Source organism: Lissotriton helveticus, chromosome 10, assembly GCF_964261635.1.
Source record: "Lissotriton helveticus chromosome 10, aLisHel1.1, whole genome shotgun sequence".
NCBI classification, from domain to species: Eukaryota; Metazoa; Chordata; class Amphibia; order Caudata; family Salamandridae; genus Lissotriton; species Lissotriton helveticus.
In genome coordinates, this window is record NC_136071.1 from 88,104,402 (window position 1) to 88,128,344 (window position 23,943).

Genomic DNA, 23,943 nt, shown 5'->3' on the forward strand with positions numbered 1-23,943 from the left:
GAAACCTCTCGCTTACTCATATTTAGAGTCTACATCTTCCTTTAACAAGGCTGTGTTCCTACCCATATCTTGAGTAGTGTCCCTTCGGGTATAAGGCGGCTTTACTCTTATATAGTTCTAGAGTCGATCACCCTTCGTTAAGAAGGCTTCTCGCTTACCTCATATCTAGAGTGGGCACCTTTCTTTTAATGAGGTTTCTGTAAAGCATTTTTTGGGAAGTTGGGAAGGCCACCTTTTTACAAAGTAATCAACCTTACCAATATTAACAGCATAAGAACCTTCTTTTAGGAGAAGTTTTCCTTTGCCGTATCGCGATTGGGGCATCTTTTTCAAGGACCCTTCTCTTTGACTTATTTCTAGAGTAGAGCTGCTTTCACTAAGAAGGTGTCTCCCTCATCCATATTTAAAGTGGCACCCCCTTCTTGAAGAAGGCATAGTCCTTTACCATATCTAGAATAGAAAAGAATCCTTTAAAGATATACCTTCAAATGTCTGTTCTACATACGTAAAGAGGACCACAAAAAGGAGTCTCTTACTGATCTCTAGAGTCGAGTAACCTTTTATACGCAGGCATCACTCTCTAGAAGACGAACATTTTTTTAAGGAGGATTCTCTCTGATCCATATCTAGAAGGAAACCCCTTCATTAGGAAGGAGACTCATTTTGTTAAGGAGGCGTCTTCCTTGCATATATCTTGAAAGGACCACCCTTCAGTAAGCAGCCCATTTTCTTTGCCCGTATCTGGAATGACACACAGATGATGGACGGAATGCAGAGCAAATCAAACATTCACCCCCAGTCAATAGAGCTGGGATAAATCCATTGTTCTTTTGCTCACCATGCCACCCCAGTTTAGACCCAGCAATATGCAAATCAGTCTTGACCCTGTGCCACATGGGAACAGTCCAGACCGAACTGCCAAGCCAGGTCCTCCCTGGACAGGAAACAAGCCTCCCGGGACCAGTTTCGGGGCATCACCCCTCATCAGCCAGGCTAAAGCAAAAGAATGATGGATTTAATCCAGATCTCTTGACTGGGGGTGAATGTTTTGATTTGTTCTGCGTTCCATCCATCATTTGTGTGTCTTTTTCTTATCTAGAATGAAGCATCTTCCTTTGGGCCTAGAGAGGAAAGGCAAGGAAGATAGAGTAGCGGAAAGGCACGGTGCAGATGAGGAAGAGAAAGGATCTGAGAGGGGAAAACAAAGAACAAAGAAGGGGAAGCAGGGGGGCTCAGAGGGAACATAAAGAATGCACACAGAGGAAGGTGCCTGAGAAAATGGGAGAACAATGCGGGGAGAGAATGGGGAAGGGTAGAGTTTGGAAGGGAATGAAGGCAAGAGGCAACAAATAAATCAAAGCCCAGGAGATATAGGGAGGATAGGAAGTGAGGGAGCAAACACAGTGATTTCTTTACTAATCCCTTCTAGGCACACACTTTCGGCCCTGGTAGAGCCACATAGAATTAGCACTCGTCAAGAGAGTGTATGCAAGCGTGTCTCTAACATATCTAGTAAACTATGAATTCATAAAGCCATTCGTTTACAATCTGGATGTTTCTTTGGATAATATAAAGAAAAACTAGCATTTTAAGAGAATGGATCATTCTCTCAACCTGCTGCAAATGTGTAACTTTTTGCCCTCAAGACAGAGAACACAAACACTTCTCCATCACAATAACACAATTAACATCTAGCAGCAACTAATATTGGTGGTTGGAGATAGATCTCGCCTGGTTAAGTGTAGGAGAGAGAAGCGGAGATCAAGAAAGGAAGAGAAGCCCAAAGGGGTGAAGAGCACAAACAGAGGAGAGCGAAGAAGACGGGGAGGGAGGGGTATCGTAATACCAGCAGAGGGAGTGACTTGGGACAGAGAGAGCAGAAGAGAGAGAGGAAAGTTGCAAGGAGGGCAAATAGGGGTGAGTGGAAGGAGAAGAGAGCAGATACATTAAAGGGGGGATGGGCGAGGACTCAAGATGAGGGAACCAACTCACCGATAAACTATGCCTTTGGTGTGCAGGAAGAAGAGGCCAATGGCAATCTCTGCTGCATAGAACCTGCAAGAGAAATTAGACAAAATGAAGGGAGAGAAAGAAATAAAATGCACAAAAAGTAAGTCAGTCGTCTGATGTTCAGAGAATCCCAGCATAGTGTGGAAGTAACCGCCGTGACTGCAGCGCTACGGTTCAAAAATTAGCAACAGGAATTCATAGGCAAAGCTCTTTGCTTAGGCACAATGAAAAAAAGAGCAAAGATAAATGAATGCCTTTGCCCATGGTCTGGGATTTCTGTAGTGTAAACCCTGGTGCACGAAATGGGGTGCAGCACACCTTATATGAGGCCAGAAAGTAAGACTTGTGCATATGGTTTGGGGCGGGACGGGGCGCACCCCACAGAGTAAAAGGCGCCAGGTGCTGGGAGGTTCCTCAAGAACAGGAGACGAGATGCTCCTTGAAAAAATGCATTCACAGCTTCTTCCTGAGGTAAAGAGTGCAGAAAGAATGGTTGGATATTACTTCATAATCTGGGTGCATAATTAATGTATGAATGTAATAACATTTCTAAAGCATGATCAACTGCTTCAGAGAAGAGTCCAGGCGCTGAACAGTAGGACTGTTATTCACCAACAATTAGCCTTGCTTAGAAAATGAAAAGTCTTCGTGTCATAGACTGAGAAGGCCTTCCATTCAGCCTTTTCCTTTTTGCTCCTCTTGAGTTCCAACCTGCCAGGTTCACTGCTTCCTGAGCTGCACTTGCAAAGGTTTCCATTGACTCCAGCCTCGAAGCCTGGACTTCTAGCTGCTTCTGCCTTAGAGATAGCATAACAAGTCCTACAATTATGCCTATGAAGCTAGTGGAATGTATGATGATACAACGCGATCATGTTGATCGCGGTATCTTACAACGCAGGTTTTACAATGCAAGTCATTTCAACGACTTGTGCTGGAGGGCGCTGTACTTAGGGACAGTACGATTTACTATTCCGACACCAGTCTACGTACAGTAGGGAAGGTGGTGGATAGTAAATTGTACTATTCCTTAGCTTGCAGCGCCCTCCAGTGCAAGACGTTGAAATGACTTGCGTTATAAAACCCGCGTTGTAATCCTACCGCGGTGAAACTCCCGCGTAGTAAAAGTTGTCTCCCAAGCTAGTGCAGATCTAATTAAGGAGTACATGTGACCAACTACCATACTCTGGATGCCCAGGGTATATTACCGTCCAGTAGGCCCTCAAAAATGGAAAGAAGAGGTAGTAGCTTCCGCACTTTATAAACTTTAAAATAAGCCCAAAATGGACATGTCAAATATACTTTACCATATGCCCAGGATCATGATTACAAACAGAACATGTTTAGACCAATTTGTTGCGAATGGCCGACATGTTTCATTGCCAAACAAAACTTACAGGCAAATTTATCTGGGCATGGGGCCCAAATGTCACCCAACTGTGCACCGTACCATTTGACCACCAGGTGAAGGCCTACCAGTGGGCCATAGGAGAAGCTTCTGTGATGAAAGCAATAGGTCGCTTACGGTGCCGGAGGACCATGAAGACAGCCACACCGTCAGGTTGTCGTCACGATCCACCGGCTTCGTAGGCAACCTGTTGCTCCCGTCTCTATTATGAGCGGAAGCTATCTCTTATTCCTTTTTTGAGGACCTGCCGGAGGGTGATGTACCCTTGAGACGCTGAGTATTAGTTATACATGCTGATCACCGATAGGGACATTCATTATACTTGCTCCTCCGGCCACTATAGGAAAGTGCCGATGATGATACAGCGAGCCCGTTGGTGCGCGTATCAGCCAACAGGCCATGGTGGTCGTATACGTGAGGCACTTCCTATAATCTTCTGTATATTTTTTCTATACACATAGGGGCACCATACTCTGCTATTTAAAAATCACACCATGACACCAGGACTGCCTCTGAGTTGTACCGTAGCAGTACTGAGCTCTAAGTATGACGTATGTTATAGGGCTTGTATTTTGAGTGTTCTTCTACGAGAAGTACTGGTGTGAATGCCATTAGGGCCTTTTTTTGTTGTGATTGATTTTTGAGTGGAGTGCGCCCCGCGTCTTCTGATCCCCTTTCAGCTCCAGTTTTGCATGTGATATCCGCACAGCCCTGTCTGCTCCGCTGAAGAAGCGAGCTTGTGCATAATGCATGAACGTCAGCACGGACGTGTCCTCATTTCGCTGGCACCGCACGAGCATTGGATGACACAACTTCAAGCTGAGAGCAATAATTAAACACCGGGGAGCATTGAAGGGTGGGGTACATGGTTCCAGCTCCTTGGGAGGCAGCCGTTTTGATTGACACATCAAAGAGCCGCCCTGTTGCATTGTTTTGTAAATATATAGGGCTCACTACCCCTGAAGATGTGCTGGAGCACTTTAAGTGGAGTAGCAAGCTACTCTGGATCTCATAATTAGTGGTTAATCCAGTAATTATTGCTTTTTGTTGTTAATTGGGATTAGATTCGGGGTCCCAAGGAAATCAATCCATGCATGTGCTTCAGTTTCATTACGGTAGATTAGATTTAACCCGTTGCGTGCTCGTGACGGAACCGTTCCTTCACGAGCCTCGGGTGGGCTGTGCTGGTGACGGAACGGTTCCATCACGGCCCGCTCGCCACGCCTGCATGGCGCGAATTCCGCGCCTGTGCTGAGCATTCTGAAGAGCGGGCGGGGCCGTGACGGAACTGTTCCGTCAGAAGCACAGCTCACCCGAGGGCCGTGACGGAGCGGTTCCATCATGAGTACGGGAGCGCCGCGCGGCCCCGCCTCCCCCTTAACGCTGTGGCGGAATAGCCGCCGCAGCTAAGGGGTTAAAGGAGCTTAGAGCGATGATTAGTGAGGTGTATTGTGAGTTCTGGAAAGTGGTTGGTGGGAAGAATAGATTGATTGCAGGTGAGTAGGTTTTGTTAAGTTGTATGGATATGGTTTAAAAGAAGTGAAGGTTGTGGTCACTAATATAATAAGATGTAGGCAATTTTCAGAAATACAATAAAGAGGATTAAAGGGGACAATTGTGCAAATTAAGTTAAGAGGAGAAACACAATCGAAGTTTCTCAAACTACTGTGACAGGACTGCTTCCGGGTTGAAAGTGTTGATAATAAAGAGACTGCGGGGTCACAGGGGAGAGAACTGCACACTGGAATCTCTCTCTCTTGCAGCAATGCATGCTGGGACATGGGGCCATAGTCTTCCTGTGAGTAAATCAGGAAAGAATGTATTAACACAGACTCCTGAGACTTCTAATAAAAATAAACGAAAGTACTTATTCAGTGATTCATAGGAGAGATGACGACATGATAGGACCTTGTCATTTTCACAACTTAAATAGCTCATGAGGCAAAATCTCGGGTTCCAACATTCATTATCTCAAAAACATTGAGTAAAATAAAAGCCTGTGGAAAACATACAGGTAAGAATATATGTCGGGGATAGAGGGGGTGTTCAGATGCTGTGCACAAGTACGTAAACATCTGGGGTAATCATGGAGTAAGGTTTAGGGAGACTGCAAGGTTTAGGATTATTTATAGATTTGAAGTTAGGGAAAGAGTTAAGTATAGGGTTTTCGTACTATGTAGATTGAGTGTTCAATTAGCTTTAGAGATTGTAGATGGGTTAGCACTAGTTCAAAGGTTACAATTGTCATATAATATTAACATTTAGAAAGTTCATCAAATGCCCATGAGACATATGGGAGTGAGAAGTGATGAAACACAATATATCAAGACACTGGTCCATGGCCACCTGCTCAGGTTGTGATGTCAGGCCTATTCGAGCGCTCAGTAATGAGCCTGGTTTTGAGGTCCTTGGGTTTTTCCAGGTGGTCAGTGTCCCTCGGGGTCAGTCCAGCTCCCGTTAGCCTACCCTGAGCTTGGTTTAAGGTTAGGTTTTGGCTTAGAGGAAAAAGAGGGGGATGTGGTTAGGTCTGTAATAAGAAAAAGGAAAACTGAAATTTAGCTCAGAATTTAACCAAACAATGTTTTAGATGTTTGAGAAAGTGATATTATTAAGACCATGGGATTTTTTCCCCCTCGGATTAATGAACTCAAAAAATCAAATAGAATTAGATGAAAAGGATGCAATAGCTCTTCAGCACGTATAAAACTGCTTTGAGAATACTATTCTGGCTTACAGAGAGAGGAAACACTTTGCAGCAACTCTGCTTTGTTTACTTCCTGCCCTGGATTTTTGTTAGGTGAGGGGGTTTGTAAATGTAAATGTGTTGTACTTGTAAAGCGCACGGCTGCCTCAGCAACGGGGCGTCCCGGCGCTGCACTCATACCGCTGGGAACCCTTCCTGGCTTTTCCCCTGTGAGGTGTCCACTCCTGGGCACCCCCAAGGTGAAGCCAGGCATCCCAGCGCTGTTGGGGCTGTTGTGGAGATTAAGCAAGCTATTGCCCAGAGTTGCAGAGTGGGACTCATGATTAGAATAGGCACCGAAGCGAGAATTGTCAGGTCCGAGGAAATTGAGCCCAAGACCCGCCGAAGCGGGAATTGAACCCTGGTCCCGGGCCAGACCTCTGCATCAGGGTCTGCCGCTCTAACCATTGAGCCACACTTCTCTACAATCCTTTACCTTGTGGACAACATTAACAACTTTCTGGCGGTGTAAGGACAACATTAACAACTTTCTGGCGGTGTAAGGACAACATTAACAACTTTCTGGCGGACAACAAAGGATTAAAAAGCCAGCCCAATGCACTAGACCACAAGGAAGTAACTTTTTCATCTTCTGCAGAGGATTTACTTCAGAGTCACCTGCCTTTACCTGTAATTAAATGCAGGCTAGAGTTAGGGGCATTCCTAGGTTTAAAGAGACTAATCTGCCTCATATTCAGCGCTTGGCCTCAAGTCTTGGCTGCGGTTAGAGAAGATATGACTGATGTTGATACTGTTACTCTACAAATAAACACAAACCAACAATTTTCACACACAAGTGAAGCAGAGTGATAGAGCTGCCCATTTTGGAACTGGGGAACCGGGTTCTCGGTGTCCTCTCAACATCCTGTGATTCTGAGCATATCACCTCAGCCACGACCCTCTTGTTCGATCACAAGATCTGTATTGTATATATGTCTATAATGCTCGTAAGTATGTAAGTTGCGGATTCTGTCTATGCCGATAATGCTCCTAATTTGAACATGCTGTGAAGCGCTCTGATACCCTCGGGTCCAGCTAGCGCTATACACAACTTCGAAATAAATAAATACATAAATACTTAATCTCCCCGTACCAAAAAAAATATGAATGTGTCCTTGTGTAATGTAACTGCTTCTCAGTTGAATCGTGATATACGAGCCACTGTTGTCACATCTCAGCACTGTGGTAGCTACGCAGTCAAATTTTAGACATTATTCATGATTTAGGAGTTTTATCTTGTTTGCAATCGAGTGCATTAATTACATTTTATTGGTGTACCTCCCTTTTAATGTTTAATTGCTTACATGGTCTGTGATTTCATCCAAATACACTTAAGACTATATTGGGATATGCATGAACTGTACCTCTAGACATGATTCAGAAAAGGGGGTGGTGATGAACAGAGTGTCTGAATTAAGCAGACCACTCTTACCCAGTCCAAAGATCAGGGCTTGATCCATCACCGTTTTTGAGCTCACTGCACCATCCCAGCTCAGAACCTGGCTACATGCAAATTAGTCTGTTCCTGTCCCAGTGCATGATGGGAACAGGGCAAACCAAACTACCAAGCCAATTCTTATACTGGGAAGGAAACAAGCTTCCGGGGACCGGTTTCTGGCATTTCAGCCGTCGTTGGCCCGGCTTGCTTGAATCCTGATGGTGCAATGAGCAAGGGACTCACATCTGAGTATACCCTTCCACGCTTATGGTGGACAAAATGATTCAGAAAAGGGGGTGGTGATGAACAGAGTGTCTGAATTAAGCAGACCACTCTTACCCAGTCCAAAGATCAGGGCTTGATCCATCACCGTTTTTTAGCTCACTGCACCATCCCAGCTCAGAACCTGGCTACATGCAAATTAGTCTGTTCCTGTCCCAGTGCATGATGGGAACAGGGCAAACCAAACTACCAAGCCAATTCTTATACTGGGAAGGAAACAAGCTTCCGGGGACCGGTTTCTGGTATTTCAGCCGTCGTCGGCCCGGCTTAGTTGAATCCTGATGGTGCAATGAGCAAGGGACTCACATCTGAGTATACCCTTCCACGCTTATGGTGGAAAAAATGATTCAGAGAAGGGGGTGGTGATGAACAGAGTGTCTGAATTAAGCAGACCACTCTTACCCAGTCCAAAGATCAGGGTTTGATCCATCACCGTTTTTTAGCTCACTGCACCATCCCAGCTCAGAACCTGGCTACATGCAAATTAGTCTGTTCCTGTCCCAGTGCATGATGGGAACAGGGCAAACCAAACTACCAAGCCAATTCTTATACTGGGAAGGAAACAAGCTTCCGGGGACCGGTTTCTGGCATTTCAGCCGTCGTCGGCCCGGCTTGCTTGAATCCTGATGGTGCAATGAGCAAGGGACTCACATCTGAGTATACCCTTCCACGCTTATGGTGGACAAAATGATTCAGAAAAGGGGGTGGGGATGAACAGAGTGTCTGAATTAAGCAGACCACTCTTACCCAGTCCAAAGATCAGGGCTTGATCCATCACCGTTTTTTAGCTCACTGCACCATCCCAGCTCAGAATCTGGCTACATGCAAATTAGTCTGTTCCTGTCCCAGTGCATGATGGGAACAGGGCAAACCAAACTACCAAGCCAATTCTTATACTGGGAAGGAAACAAGCTTCCGGGACCGGTTTCTGGCATTTCAGCCGTCGTCGGCCCGGCTTGCTTGAATCCTGATGGTGCAATGAGCAAGGAACTCACATCTGAGCTCACTGCTCCATCAGGATTCAAGCAATCCGGGCCGACGACGGCTGAAATGCCAGAAACCGGTCCCTGGAAGCTTGTCTCCTTTCTGGTGAAGAATTGGCTTGGTAGTTTGGTCTGCCCTGTTCCCATGATGCACTGGGCCAGGGACAGACTAATTTGCATATATCCAGGTTCTGAGCTGGGATGGGGCAGTGAGCTAAATAACGGTGATGGATCAAGCCCTGATCTTTGGACTGGGTAAGAGTGGTCTGCTTAATTCAGACACTCTGTTCATCACCACCCCCTTTTCTGAATCGTTTTTGGCCACTATAGGTGTGGCAGGGTATACTCAGACATGAGTCCCTTGCTCACTGCTCCATCAGGATTCAAGCAAGCCGGGCCGACGACGGCTGAAATGCCAGAAACCGGTCCCCGGAAGCTTGTCTCCTTTCTGGTGAAGAATTGGTTTGGTAGTTTGGTCTGCCCTGTTCCCATGATGCACTGGGCCAGGGACAGACTAATTTGCATATAGCCAGGTTCTGAGCTGGGATGGGGCAGTGAGCTAAATAACGGTGATGGATCAAGCCCTGATCTTTGGACTGGGTAAGAGTGGTCTGCTTAATTCAGACACTCTGTTCATCACCACCCCCTTTTCTGAATCGTACCTCTAGACATGGCGGACCACTTTAGGTTTTGGTCTATGGTCTGTGCTTGTGTATTCTCCTTTGTGTACCCAGGCCAATAGTGGAATACTCTATGAAAATGTTTATGTTAGACCACTGCACTGTTTTTGCGAAGTTAATGCACTGTGTTTTAACGTGTTAGACTGTGGTCCTTTAATGGCCTATGGCCAAAATAAAGTATTTTACTGCTAACCGCTGCTCATGTAAAGCACTCCAATACTTTTGGGTCGAGTCTGCGCTATATAAACCTAGAAAAAGACATACTCTCTATAGAGTGCTTTACACCATAAGAGGGTGTTGAGAAAGGACTAAACAGATTTTGCCTCTTAGATCTAATGTCCCGTAAATAAGCAACTGAAAACTGTAAAAGTGGTGGGAGTCTCAATTTCCAGAATCTTCCCCCATTATACAAGAAAGTTTTAAGGTTGGGGACAAATGATGTTTGCCAAAACTTCATAAGGTTTGGCAGGGATCATTGAAAGTGATAGTGGAATCCATGTGGGCCGAAAAGGTAATGCACTTACATTTGTAGACCATTCTGTATCCGACCAACAGCCAATCAAGCTTTCTCCTTGCAGGAGAGACACTGTCGCTACTTTAAAGCCCATACATCTCAAATTGCCGCTCTTTGTGGAATAAGATATATAAACCAGTGCCACTGGCTAGTTATAGTTAGGACCACGTTTCCACAGAAAATTGATTTTTAGGTTCGCTAAAAACATTGGCACCATTTGCCAAATCTTCACAGAACATTCCGAAAAGCAGTCTCATCTACCTCAGCTTGTGCCTGGAAAGTTATGGGGTGATCTGTCAAGCAGAGCTGAGAAAAAGGGTCAGTGGTCCCAAAAACGTGTTTTCCCAATGCAATATTCCATAGGAAAACTAGACACAGCTACAACCGAAACGGCTCAACAGAATGACACCAAATTTGGCAGAAAGCTAGGTCTTGATTCCAAATATGTCCTTTTTGTGATTTGGGTAAATCCGTTCATTTGTTTTTGAGACATTATCATTCAAAATGTATAAATACATTTCCCATCCGGGAGGATCTGCAGACTCGATAGAGCTAAAAATAAGATCTGATTGGCTGCCACCTCATCGACAAAGATGTGGCAGAAGCCATTTTGAGACTCGGGAGCTCTGTCCCCCGTATAAATATATAGAAGAGCAGGATAGGGATACCCTGTCCCCTTGGCCTGGTGAGGGGGACGCAGAAGGACCTGGTCTGGGGCCATAAACATATATTATGGTACCACAGATCTGCAATGAATTTTAAAAAATGAAGGCCTGTGCGTGCTCTTTTGATTGAGGGTGAGGGAAGGTCTGAGGGGTCTGCACAAACATCTTCTTTGGGGAGGGAGTGTGCAGTTCCTCTCCCTGAGCCATTTTAAGGCCCTGGGTAACCCTATCCCCGAGTGCTACTTTCATTTAAATGGGCAGGAGTGAGCGCAGCCACCCTCCCAGCGCCACTGTATTGTCATCAGGACCCCATCTACTGGGACCCATTTGCTTTTTATGGGGAGGGGCCCCACTCCCCTAGCTGTGGTATGCCCCAGGTACCCCATTCCGCAGGGATTGCTGTAACTTTGCAGGGGGGCTTAGGCCCCACTTCCTGAGCCATGGTATGACCACAGGGACCCCATCCACCAGTTCCGGCTCATTTTTTGTCACAGCGACCCCTTCTTCAGGACTCTGTTCCCTGCCTGTGAGATCACATGCTGGGATGACTGCAGAGCTCTCACCAGGTAGAGCAGGCACAAAGGCTTCTGCTGGGTGGGAGCAGAAAACTTTCTCCTTAACTGTGAGATCATTAGCATTGCTCCCGCCCAGCGGGAGCAGGGAGAAAAGCTGCTCCCAGTCAGACAGGAGCAAAGCTGGCTCCCGCAGCACCCAAAATAGGTGTTGGCAGAGGTGCTGGCAGGGGTGTGGCAGGGCCGTGGGGGCCATGGCCTCCCCTGATGGCCCCCAATGGGTAAACAGTCATAATATCGATTCCAAAATATAGAATGGACATAATATCGAAGTAAAAATATCGAATGGACAAAATATCGAATGGACACAATATAGTGGTTAAAAATATCGAATTTAAGGTAAGTAATATCGATTTTCAAAATATAGAAGTCAAAATATCGAAGTATACAATATAGGCATTAAATATATCGATTTTTTAATCATATCAATTTTTTTAAAGTGTTTTGTATGTTAGTATATGTGTGAAAAGTGTATATTAATTTTTGTAATGTATATTTAATGTATTTTACGTAATGAATTTTATGTTATTTAATTTTTGCGTAATTTAATTCTGTAGCGGGTTGTGGGTTTATAGGGGAATAGGGTGGGAAGTAATTTAATTATATTAAATTAAATATTAATTTTTTGCAATTATTATTAACTTTTAATTACATTTTGCTTTCTAGTTCTGTAGCGGGTTGTGGGTTTATAGGGGAATAGGGAGGGAAGTAATTTAATTGTAATTAATTAAATATTTTTAATTATTTATTGGTATTCATTTTGAATTTATTGTTATTTTTTAATTGGTAATGAATTTTTATTAATTGCCAATTAATTTGTATTAATTGATTAATTGTTAATTATGTTAATTTTCTAAATTTATTTTCTGTAGCGGGTTTATAGGGCAATAGGGTGGGAAGTAATTTAATTGTAATTAAGTAAATAATGTTTTTCATTTATTGGTATTGATTTTAAATTTATTGTTAATTAATTTTTAATTGGTAATTAATTTCTATTAATTGGCAATTACTTTTTATTAATTGGTAATTATTTTGTATTAATTAAATATTTGATAATTATGATAATTGTATTAATGTATTTTCTGTAGTGGGATGTGGGTTTATAGGGGAATAGGGTGGGAAGTAATGTAATTGTAATTAATTACATATTAAAAATACTTTTTGTGTATTGATAATTAATTTACTGTTAATTTTTAATTGGTATTAATTTTTATTATTAATTAGTTTTTGTTATTGAAAATTAATTAGTTGTTAAATAATTATGAATAGGTTATTAATTTTTAATAACTAATATGTAGTTGTATTTCTAATTAATTATTACATAATATGAAATTGGTTATTAATTTCAATTAATGTTTTATTGGTATTGATATTTAATTTATTTTTAATAATTACTTTCCCTACTGTTAAACACACTGGAGTGGGAATAGTAATTTTCACCCTCCCGCTATCCAACGCTTTCCCTACTGTTGCACTCTCTGGAGTGGGAATAGTACTTTTTACCCCTAGGCTATCCAACGCTTTCCCTACTGTTGCACTCTCTGGAGTGGGAATAGTAATTTTTACCCCTACGCTATCCAAAGCTTTCCCTACTGTTGCACTATCTGGAGTAGGAATAGTAATTTTCACACTCCCGCTATCCAACGCTTTCCCTACTGTTGCACTCTCTGGAGTGGGAATAGTAATTTTTACCCTTACGCTATCCAACGCTTTCCCTACTGTTGCACTCACTGGAGTGGGAATAGTATTTTTTACCCCTACGCTATCCAACGCTTTCCCTACTGTTGCACTCTCTGGAGTGGGAATAGTAATTTTTACCCCTACGCTATCCAAAGCTTTCCCTACTGTTGCACTCTCTGGAGTGGGAATAGTATTTTTTACCCCTACGCTATCCAACGCTTTCCCTACTGTTGCACTCACTGGAGTGGGAATAGTATTTTTTACCCCTACGCTATCCAACGCTTTCCCTACTGTTGCACTCACTGGAGTGGTAATATTAAATGTTACCCTCCTGCTATCCTACGGTAAAATATTGTACATTTTTTATTAATAACTTAAATTAATTATATCTTAATTTTAAGGTTATTTGAGTATTTTTAAGTATGTTTTAGTTCATTATATTTATTATTTCATTAATTTTAAATTACTTTTAAGACATTTAGAAAAATTCGATATTTTGACTGACTATATTTTTTACAGACTATATTTTAGATTCGATATTTTTGTACTTACCTGTTTGTAGATAGGAATTCGATATTTTGGCATTCTATATTTTGGTGACTATATTTTGGTAAGTCTATATTTTGTCATTCTATATTATGTCAGTGATCCCCCCAATATTAAAGAAGTTGATAGGTGCCCCGGTGTGATCAGGGCACCTAATTTATAATACATGTAAAACAAACAAAAAAGAGCTCCTGCATGGCCCCAGGGAGTGGGTCTGCTTGCAGGGAGCAAGTAGGGCTGTGGGGGACCTGGGGCTCCCCCTACAGCCCTTCAAAATAAGTTGTGGGACACATCTTATGGCTGGATTATGTGGCTTGAGGCGTGTTAAAAAAAGACTCTAAACACCTGTTTAATGTTGTTTTTTACTACAAATACTTTATCTAATTATTATTGATAGACATTACAGTAAACCTTGAAAATAAAACAATAGGCCAGCCTTGTATATATTGACAGTGACTTACATAAAACAATATATAGAAAGTCACTGGGAAAAATCAAAGTTTACAGTTATAGTTGGGTATTCAATAAAGGAAACCTTAGAAATTCACTGAAAAAAAAACCAAATCTAAAAGAGACGTTATACTTAGGTGACAATGTCAATTGCAACATAACATTTCAAACTAAATGAAATACTGAAATTCACCAGTTAAAGATAACTTAAGTAACTATACCTCGAGTCCAGAAGTAACTATGACTCAAGCCCTGAAGTAATTATAACTTGCACAATGTCAGTTGAAATATAACTTTTTAAACAACAAAAAAACAGAAAATCACCAGTTATAGATAACTGAAGTAACTAAAACTCGAGCCCTGAAGTAACTATAACTTGTGCATCTCAAGCTTAGAATAAACTTCTACCATGTACAGTTTTGTACAATATATAATGTAATATAAATATATATTTTTTATTACCATCACAATATTGCAGATCTCAGTATTTGACCACAATACTTTGGCAGGCTAATTTTAAAATCTCAATATTTTGGTAGAACACCGAGCTCAGATATAATTCTCTCCAGCACTGCACCAACCTCTCTTTAAGGATATGTAAGATTGTTCGAGGAAACTCACAGATGACACCAGGCACTTTAAGCCTTGAGTGCCTTATACCGGTACCTGCACGTTGCACATTCCAGCCGATAACATCCAAAGTCTCAACCACCAAGCAGACAGTGTAATTTAAGACAAACTTTATCAGTTCTAACAACATGGTCTCTTCATGTGTACCTTCTACTTAGAAATCAATAAAATCTGTCAGCTTATCCCACAGGCCTCTATTTAATGTGAGAATGGGGGTGCCTAATTGGCTGAATCTACAGATAGTACAAGGGATCTTCCTTCCCGACCATCAATCTTCTGACTGGAGAAGAACATGCAATGGATTCCCCCCGGCTATGACCACAACTCTGTAGTCAAGGGCAAAGTGACTACTAAAAACAGGAGAAACAGTATCAAACGCATTGTAATTTAACACCTTAACCGCGGCGGTTTTTCCACCACGGTGCGGGCGTTCTATTGAGTCGGCGGGGCTCCGTCGGCCATTGGCCGACGGCAGCAGCAGCAAGGTAGTGCTCCCGTCGGCCGACGGGAACATGGAAGGGGTTAAATTCATAGGCAAGCAGGATCTGATATATGTTATGTTATTGGCACTTGTTATAGCACAGTGACTCAATCCCGAAGGAGTATCTCGGCCCTTTCTGCTCAGCAATGGTACATGGCAATTAGAACATCCACGTCTTTAGAAGTTTTTTGTACTTGGGAAGGTCTGGACAAGTGAGAATATGCAGAGGGAGTTTGGTCTAATGAAGTGGGGCAATGTAGGAGAAGGATGTGCCTCTGATTCTGGAAGTATGTATGCGAGGGATCCGTAATAAAGCGGACATAAGTAGTCTGATAGGGTGGTAGTGGCAGAGTCTGGAGTACAGGTATGTAAGTAATATATTATTACCTGTTACCCTAAAACTGGGCCCAGGATGCTTGTTTCCGGTCAGGGAAGACCTGGCTTTGAGGTTCGGGCTGGACTGTTCACATGAGGCAAAGGGTCAAGACTGATTTGATTATAGCTAGGTCTGAACTGGGGTGGTGAAGAGACCTAAAGAACGACGATGGATTCAACCCAGATCTGTGACTGCGGGTGAGTGTCTGAAAAGTTTCAGCACTCCGCCCATCATCTCCTTGTGTTTGCTTTGTTCACCCTAACTTGGTAAGGTACGCCCAGATGTGGGTCCCTTGCTCACTTTGCCACTGGATTCAAGCTAGCCTGGCTGATGAGGGGTGTTATCCTGAAACCAGTCCCAGGATGCTTGTTTCCGGTCCAGTGAAGACCTGGCTTTGTAGTTCGGGCTGGACTGTTCCCATGAGGCACAGGGTCAAGACTGATTTGCATATAGCTGGGTCTGAATTGGTGTAGCGAAGTGAGCTAAAGAATGATGATGGATTCAACCCAGATCTGTGACTGCGGGTGAGTGTCTGAAAAGTTTCAGCACTCTGCCCATCATCTCCTTGTGTTTGCTTTGTTCACCCTAACTTGGTAAAGTACGCCCAGATGTGGGTCCCTTGCTCACTTTGTCACTGGATTCAAGCTAGCCTGGCTGATCAGGGGTATTACCCTGAAACCAGTCTCAGGATGCTTGTTTCCGGTCCAGTGAAGACCTGGCTTTGCAGTTCGGGCTAGACTGTTCCCATGAGGCACATGGTCAAGACTGATTTGCATATAGCTGGGTCTGAACTGGGGTGGTGAAGTGAACTAAAGAATGATGATGGATTCAACCCAGATCTGTGACTGGCGGGAGTTTCTGAAAAGTTTCAGCGCTCCATCCATCATCACCTTGTGATTGCTTTAATATATGAAGTCCTTATGGGTCAAGCAACATAGCTTGACAATTGCCTGCTTTTTAATGGGGAGCAAGTGCAAGGCTTTCAAACAGGGTGCTGAAGAGGAGCATGAGGGGAGGTAGCAGATCAGCTGAGCCGCCATGTTCTGCACTACTTGAAGTTTGGACAGTAGTGGGTCATTAACTGCCACTAGCAGTGCATTCCCTTAGTCCAGGCGACTCATGATTAATGCCTGTACTAGGGTCTTTCTTGAAGTGGAAGGAAGCTGGGGAAAACTTTTCTTAGGAGGCACATTTTGGCAAAGCAGGTGCCACAGGTTGCGCTGACCTGGTCTTTCATGAATAAAGTTTGATGCCACCTATTTTGGGAATGGGGCTAGACCAAATTCAGAGGGCCACCAGTCTGCCAACCAGAGCTCCTCAGCCTCTCCGTTTTCTCACCATTCAATTGGAGGCAGTTTTTAGTCATCTACTCACCAATTTCTCTCATGCAGCTCATAAACCAAGATGAAACTTTTTCCGGATCTTGACAAAAGGAAATGAGTAGTTGGGTGTCGTCAGCATATGATACGATGTCAAATCTGTACAATCTTGCAATTTGCGCCAGGTGAACTACATAGATACTAAATAATGTCGGGCTCAGGGAGGAACCCTGTGGGAATCCTTTGTTGACCAAACAATGTTTGAGACTTAAAGGAGATGCAGAGTGGGGATTGATCGAGATTAGTCGTCACTGCATATATTTGCCTAAAATTAGGACAGTGGTAAAAGATGGATAAAGGCAGTACTTAATTGTAGCCAGTGGTTTCCAGTGCTCAGCACGGGCACTTAATTGCTGGAACTTGCACTTATGACAGCTGCCACATGGTGGTGCTGTTTTTACAATTTGAAGATGAGCAAAAAAACAGGTGGTTGTTAATTCAATATACCTTAAAAACAACTAATACCTGCCACTTAAGCCATTCTTAAAGCTTTGGTGGCCTCAAACAGTCTGAATAGCGGTGTCTCCTGACAGGGGCCTGCACTTATTTCCTTAACAAATTAAACACTGGATAAAGGCCTCCACTTGAAAGCATTTGGTTTCCTCAGTTCCGTGCAAGATTATGCCCAACCATTATGTTGCACTTGGGAATCACCCAGAAAAGGCTAAAGTGTAACTAATTGGCTTGGTCAGGAAAGAGGCAGAATTATGTTCTCTTTGGGTTCAAATTGTATTTAATCACATGCTTACAATCAACTTCCTCATAGTTTTACACATTTTGTTTCAATCCTAATACATTTCTTGATAAGTAGTCCCAGAAGAGGTTGCGGAGAATGTACATCCATACTTTCCTCGACGTCGAGTGCTCTCTCGATGCCGAGAAGCCTACAAATATCAATAGCACAGAAAATTGAACGGCTTCTTAATGCCAACATTTCTAAAGGGTTTACATAATGAGCAGAACTTGTCCCCGAAGATCCTGACCCAGTGAGAACTGACCATCTTGAAATACCAGATGAAGTATAGGAAAGCTAACAGTACAGAGACTCACGGTCGAATGGGATAAAACGTATTCTGAACCTTGGCTACCGGAGGGCTCTCGTGCACAAGCCAGGAGGACTTTTACAGGTGGCTGCTGCACATGATTCAATTGAGCTCTTTACTAGATGTGCAGCTCAACCTTATTTTAGGTCTGGCTTGACAGCGCTGCTGTCTGCAAGGCGTATTGTAACTAAATATTTTAAAGAGACATAGATTGGGGGTTGATTTCACATAGAGGAGTATTGATGTGTCACCTCATGTTATTGGCAATTTGATTTATTATTCCGCCTTCCATAAAGCGCTTCCCTTTGAATGCATGAGGGACTTTTTTAACATCTGAAAAGAACACTCAGTCAGGATGCAGTTTGTCATATTCAATTCTTTATCTCCCATGGGCATTCTGTGCAGAATGTAAACAATTGCCATTACGCATTTTCTCAGCATTTGCAAAGCCACTAGGGCAGGCTTAAATGTGATTTGCACATGCAAACAGCATTTGTGAATGCCTTTGTTTATGTGTGTTGGCATAAAAAAGCTAGGCTTTTGGGCTTTGCAATGTTTGTTTAATGCCATAGTATGTCACAATTATGTGGTGTTTGCACACCTTCAAAGGGTTTCATGGTACCATAAAATTGGGTAACAATAAACTCATGTTATTTAAAGTACCCAGGAAAAGGGAGAAGTGCACTATATAACAAGAATTGGCAAAGCCAATGGGTTTCGCCTATTAAAGAGTTATTGGCTTTGCCAATGTCTTTTAGCCATTTTGTACGTCAGCGTGTGAATTGAAGTAAAGCAGAGTGAAGTGGAGTGGCATGGTGTTGAGAGGCATAGGGTGGAGTGGCCTGGAGTGGCATAGAGTGAAGTGACTGTAGAATAATGAAGGTAGTCGAAATCCAAGAAGTTTTCATGTAAGATTTATTGAGCAGTATGATACATAGACGAGAGCCCCACCAGGAGCAGCTTCCCTGCTGCTCAGCCCTTCACCAACTGACAGACACTCCAACATTCTACATACCAACATTCTCTCACACAGTCATTCAGGTTGAGCAGCAGGATACCACAGTGACGTAGAGTGAAGTGGTGTAGAGTGGAGTGGCGTTGAGTAGAGTGGCGTAAAGTAGAGTGGTGTCGAGTGCAGTCCTTACGCATCAAAGAGCCTTTTCTGCGAGTAGCACGCTCCTCCATACCCAAGATCAGTGTTTAGTAAAATTTATTTTTTGTGTGCCTTACTTGTGTTAGGTTTGTGCTCTTGATTTCATGTGTGTTTAGTAGAATTTGGAGTAGGGATAGAATGATAGGAATGTATTTTGAAAGGGAAGTTTGGAGTAGGGATAGAATGGTGGGAATGAATTTGAAATATATGCACTTTTCATCTTCCAAGGAAATAGTTTGAAGATTTGATGTCTTGAACCTTCAGTATGATGGGTCAGAATAAACACTTACGAGGAATGCAGACGCGTGCCATGTACATTGCCGAGTGGGTGGCTTTTACACTACGGCCAGGCAACTTGCTTCATATGAAACATTCTTCATCAACTCCATTTTTAAACATGGATCTTTTCTTCTTCCTGTGCACAGATAGGGGCTCAGCTGGACTGACAATTCAATTGGATGTCCCCTATTATACTGTCCAATCAGGCGACTGCTGGTACATATTTTAACAGACAGAAACGCCACCTTTAGGTCACTGTAAAGTGTAACAATTTAGGTAAATTATATTTGGAAGCTTAGCAGGAGAGGTGATCGACGTGTTTACCTTTCGATGTACTACACTTTTAGCAGGATGATTATACTAATGCCAAAAATAGTGCATCCCACCGAAGTCAGTGACGCGGAGAGGCATTACATAGCGATAAACAGGAAAGGTGTCTTTTAAAGAGAAGCGTGTTTTGCACAGTCTTTCATTTCTCAAATTTAATGAAACTTTCTTCTCTGATACTTAAAGAGCAAGTAAAACAGGGTTTTGGAAGACACAGACTGTACACAATGTTTACTGTCCTGAAGCCGGACACTCATCTGCAGGACCCTGTGCTGGAAGAGGACATAGGAAGGGTGTTACAGGACTATAATTTAGGACACAGTTCCCCTGTTTATTGACCCTTGTAATCAATTAAAATAGTTCCAGGATAGTCAAACAAACAGGCCTATATGAAAGAGTAAAACAGCCGTGTTTGGGTTTTTTTTTTTTTCGTTTTTTTTTGCAAGACCTTTATTACAATTTTTCAATTATACACAGCCACGTGTCTACAACTCTGGGGCCGGCTGCAAATCAATAGACAGGATATAGCGACGTGTTATACATAAATTTCTAATCATAATCACGTCAATTCCGGCATTACAGTGCAGATCATGAGGTCTTAAAGATTTTTATAATTTTGTAGATTGTCAACTATGAACACAAAATGAACAAACTAGTAACATAAAAATGAGACTCTCACAAGCAACCTTGCTTATTAGTAGTATGAAATTGTATCAGGGTGTCTATAGACATATGGGATCGAATGCTGCACAACTCCCAGAAAGTAGTTCTCACATCTGGGTCAATCCTCCTCGCCTGTATTTAATGACAATATATAGTCTGTGAGATAGCACCAGAAGTCTTTGGGCCTGGATCTTGCTGGTAACTCTTCTTCGTAGGTCTGTAGTTTGTCTCTACAGCTGGCCATATCTAGCAACCATCTGGATATTTTGGGTACCTGCTTGCTGTGCCAGCATTGTGCAATCTGTCTCTTGGCCAACAACAGGGCTATGGCACAAAATTTACGCCGCGTAGCTCTGAGTTGCGGAACTACCCCCAGCAGACAAGTGCGGATTGTGCCTTCTATCTCAACCTCCACCATAGTGAATAGTGCAGTTACCACTTCCATCCAATAAGCATGCACCGCAGGACAGTACCAAGCCAAGTGTGCAAACCCTGCTCCCTCTCCCTTACATCTTTTACACCTGTCATTATCCTGTAGTCCAAATTTGTACATGTGTGCGGGTGTGTAATACGCCTGATGCACAAACTTGTAATGAATAATTCTTAAATTACCGTTTGGAGTAAGGATTTGTGTTAATGCACAGGTTTGTTGCCATTCAGTTTCGGATAGTGGTTCCTCTAGTACCCCGTCCCATCTTGCCTTGGCTTTATCAGTGGCATACGGTATCTCAGCCTGTGCTGAGGAGTACAATCTAGACACTAGGTGGGATAGATCTTGTGTTGTAATGACCAGCTGCAGTGTGTTCAGGCTAGCGGGTTCAGTAGGAAATGATGGATAGTGGACCTGCACTGCACGCTTCAGTCTATAATGCGTGAATTGAAACATGGGCGTTTTATTTTGGATAAATGTCAGGTCTTCTGTGTTTACAAAGGAACCCTCATGAAACATGTCACCCATTTTCACAATACCTACTTGTTGCAGTAGGGACATGCCCACAGCTTCCCCCGTGACCGATATAGAGTGATGGTAATGTAAAGGCATCGCGGGCGCGTACAGTGGTGTCTTATGTGCTAATTGACCCAATTTTCTCCAAGCCCTAACAGTGGTGTCAACTGTGTTAATGTCCCGCGCGTGCAGGGGCTGTCGGATATGAGTCAGTATCGACGTCAATGGTATCGGTGACGCATCTCCCTCCTCAATAGCAGTGTGTGTGAGGTATGGTATATTGTGGAACCAATATGCCGCGTATTGCGCTTGAGCGCATAGGTAGTACAATGGGAAGTCCGGCACCCCGAAACCTCCCCTGATATACGGAAGTGTTAGTGTCTGAAGGTCGACGCGTGCCTGTTTCCCAGCCCATATCAGTTTCAGTACAAGCGATTTTATACGGCGGAAGACTTCCGCTGGTGGTTCAATAGGGATGTTGTTAAAGAGGTACAATAGTTTAGGTAGTATGTTCATCTTCACAATCGCTATACGATCCGCTAATGATAGGGGCAGTTGTATCCAGCGCGTTATCTTATCTTCCAATTTGGATATTACCGTGCCATAGTTAGATCTGATAACCACTTCGGGGTCTCTATGGTACAACACTCCTAGATACCTCACAGGGTCTGACTGCCACTCCAAAGGATATTCAGTGTCGTCGGGGGTTGTCGTATCTGTCAGGGGTATAATGGAAGATTTGGACCAGTTTATGGCCAGACCTGAGTGTCCACCGAACTTGATATATTCACGCAATATTGGATTTAAATGTGTGTTGGGGTCGCGGACATATAGCAGCATATCATCGGTGTATAGTGAGATATGTAATGGCCTGGATGGGAACTGAAGCGCCGATGTTTTGTAGTTTTGACGAATTACACAGGCTAGGGGCTCAAGTGCCAACGCAAATAACAGGGGTGAGAGCGGGCATCCCTGCCTGGTGCCACGCCGAATATGGAAGGAGTCTGATACATAACCATTGATACGCACCCTGGCACTCGGTTTGGTGTATATGAGTGACACCCACTGTACAAATCGTTTGGGGAACCCCATTCTATGTAAAATAGCAATTAAATATTCCCACTCAATGGAGTCGAAGGCCTTGGCGGCATCTAGCATAACCGCCACTGCCTTTGTGGTTGGTTGAAGATAATGTGAAAGGGCGAATAATGATCTAGTATTATGGGAAGTGGAGCGCGTAGGTATAAACCCTGCCTGATCCGGTAGGACCAGACTTGTCATTAATGGTTTCAGTCGCGTGGCCAGTAACTTCGCCAGTATCTTAGAGTCGGCGTTGATAAGTGAAAGAGGCCTATAGGAGTCACATACCTCCGGGTCTTTGGTAGGCTTGAGGAGCGCTATTATTGCCGCCTCACGTAATGTTGGGGGTAATTCCGACTGTTCAAACGCTGCTCCATACATTTCTACCATGTGCGGGGCAACAAGGTCCACATATCTTTTATAAAATTCATTAGTGTACCCATCAGGGCCTGGTGCTTTCCCATTAGGCAGAGACCCAATTACTTCAGTTACTTCCTCAACCGTGATGGGTGACGCTAGCAGCTCCCTCTGTCTGTCCGACAGCCATCCTATTGCCACATTCTCTAAATAGTTAAAAGTGTCGTCCCTTGATGCTATCGGCCTTGACCTGTATAGTTCCTCATATCCTTCTGCAAAGCATTTTAAGATGTCTGTAGCCTGTGTATGGAGCGAGCCATCATCCGCTTTAATACGTAGTATAGGAGTGTGTCCCTTGCCATCACAAATTTTGGCCGCCAGTACCCTGCCTGGTCTGCCACCTTCGCCGTATAGTCTGGCTGAGTGTTTCTTATCCAAGTACTTAATTTCGTCATCGACGAAAGTCTGATGTTCCGAGTGTAATGTTCTCAGTTCGCCCAAAAGGGTGATATCTTGGGTGGTCTCGTAAGTCAACTCTAATTCCCGCATGCGTGTTTCACAACGTTCGATTTGCCTCCGGATATCTTTTAAAATACCTATCGTGGTGCTCATGCATACTCCACGTGTCGTGGCCTTGAATGCTTCCCATAATAGTCCCGGGTCTTGCACCACAGGTTCGTTTAGTGTGAAGTATTCTTTGATCGCTTTGTGAATAGTGTCTGCGTAGACCGTGTCTGTGAGTGTGCGGGAATTAAATCTCCAATGAAATGGGGGCGTGGTATAATTCGGGAGTACGAGGGCCAGCATCACAGGGTTGTGGTCTGAAAGTGTCCTGGGTAGGATTCTTATCTCCCGTGACCACAACGTAACGCCGTCTGTACCGAGCCGGTAGTCTAAGCGTGACCAGCTATGATGGGCTGCGGAGATGTGTGTGGCTCCTGGGTTATCAGGGTATTTGTGCCTCCAGATGTCTGTCAGTGATAAGTCCGAAAGTACGTGTTGAAGTTTAGCCCTGGCCTGTTTATGGGGTTCAGATGAGTGTGCAGAGTGGTCAACCCCCTCCACCATCGTCACATTGCAGTCCCCCCCGCATATGATATGGGTGTTCGCTAGCTTTTGGAGATGCACCCACAGTTCTTGAAAGAAATCTGGGGCGTCCGTATTCGGACCGTACACATTGAGAAGTGTTACCTTTTGCCCATGTAGTGTGCCCGACACAATAACATATCTGCCATCGGGATCACTTATAACCTCATGGACT

At 43.6% G+C, this 23,943-nt stretch overlaps 1 protein-coding gene across 2 annotated transcripts in view; it reads right to left on the reverse strand.

Annotated features, from left to right (window-relative positions):
• PRKCB (protein kinase C beta) overlaps positions 1 to 23,943 on the reverse strand; it is a 1,135,405-nt gene that overhangs the window by 294,950 nt on the left and 816,512 nt on the right. For both annotated transcript variants that reach the window (XM_078664821.1, XM_078664820.1), the window contains exon 12: positions 1,993 to 2,055. In XM_078664821.1, coding sequence (XP_078520947.1) covers positions 1,993 to 2,055 — 63 coding nt within the window. The remainder of the gene's footprint in view (positions 1 to 1,992; positions 2,056 to 23,943) is intronic.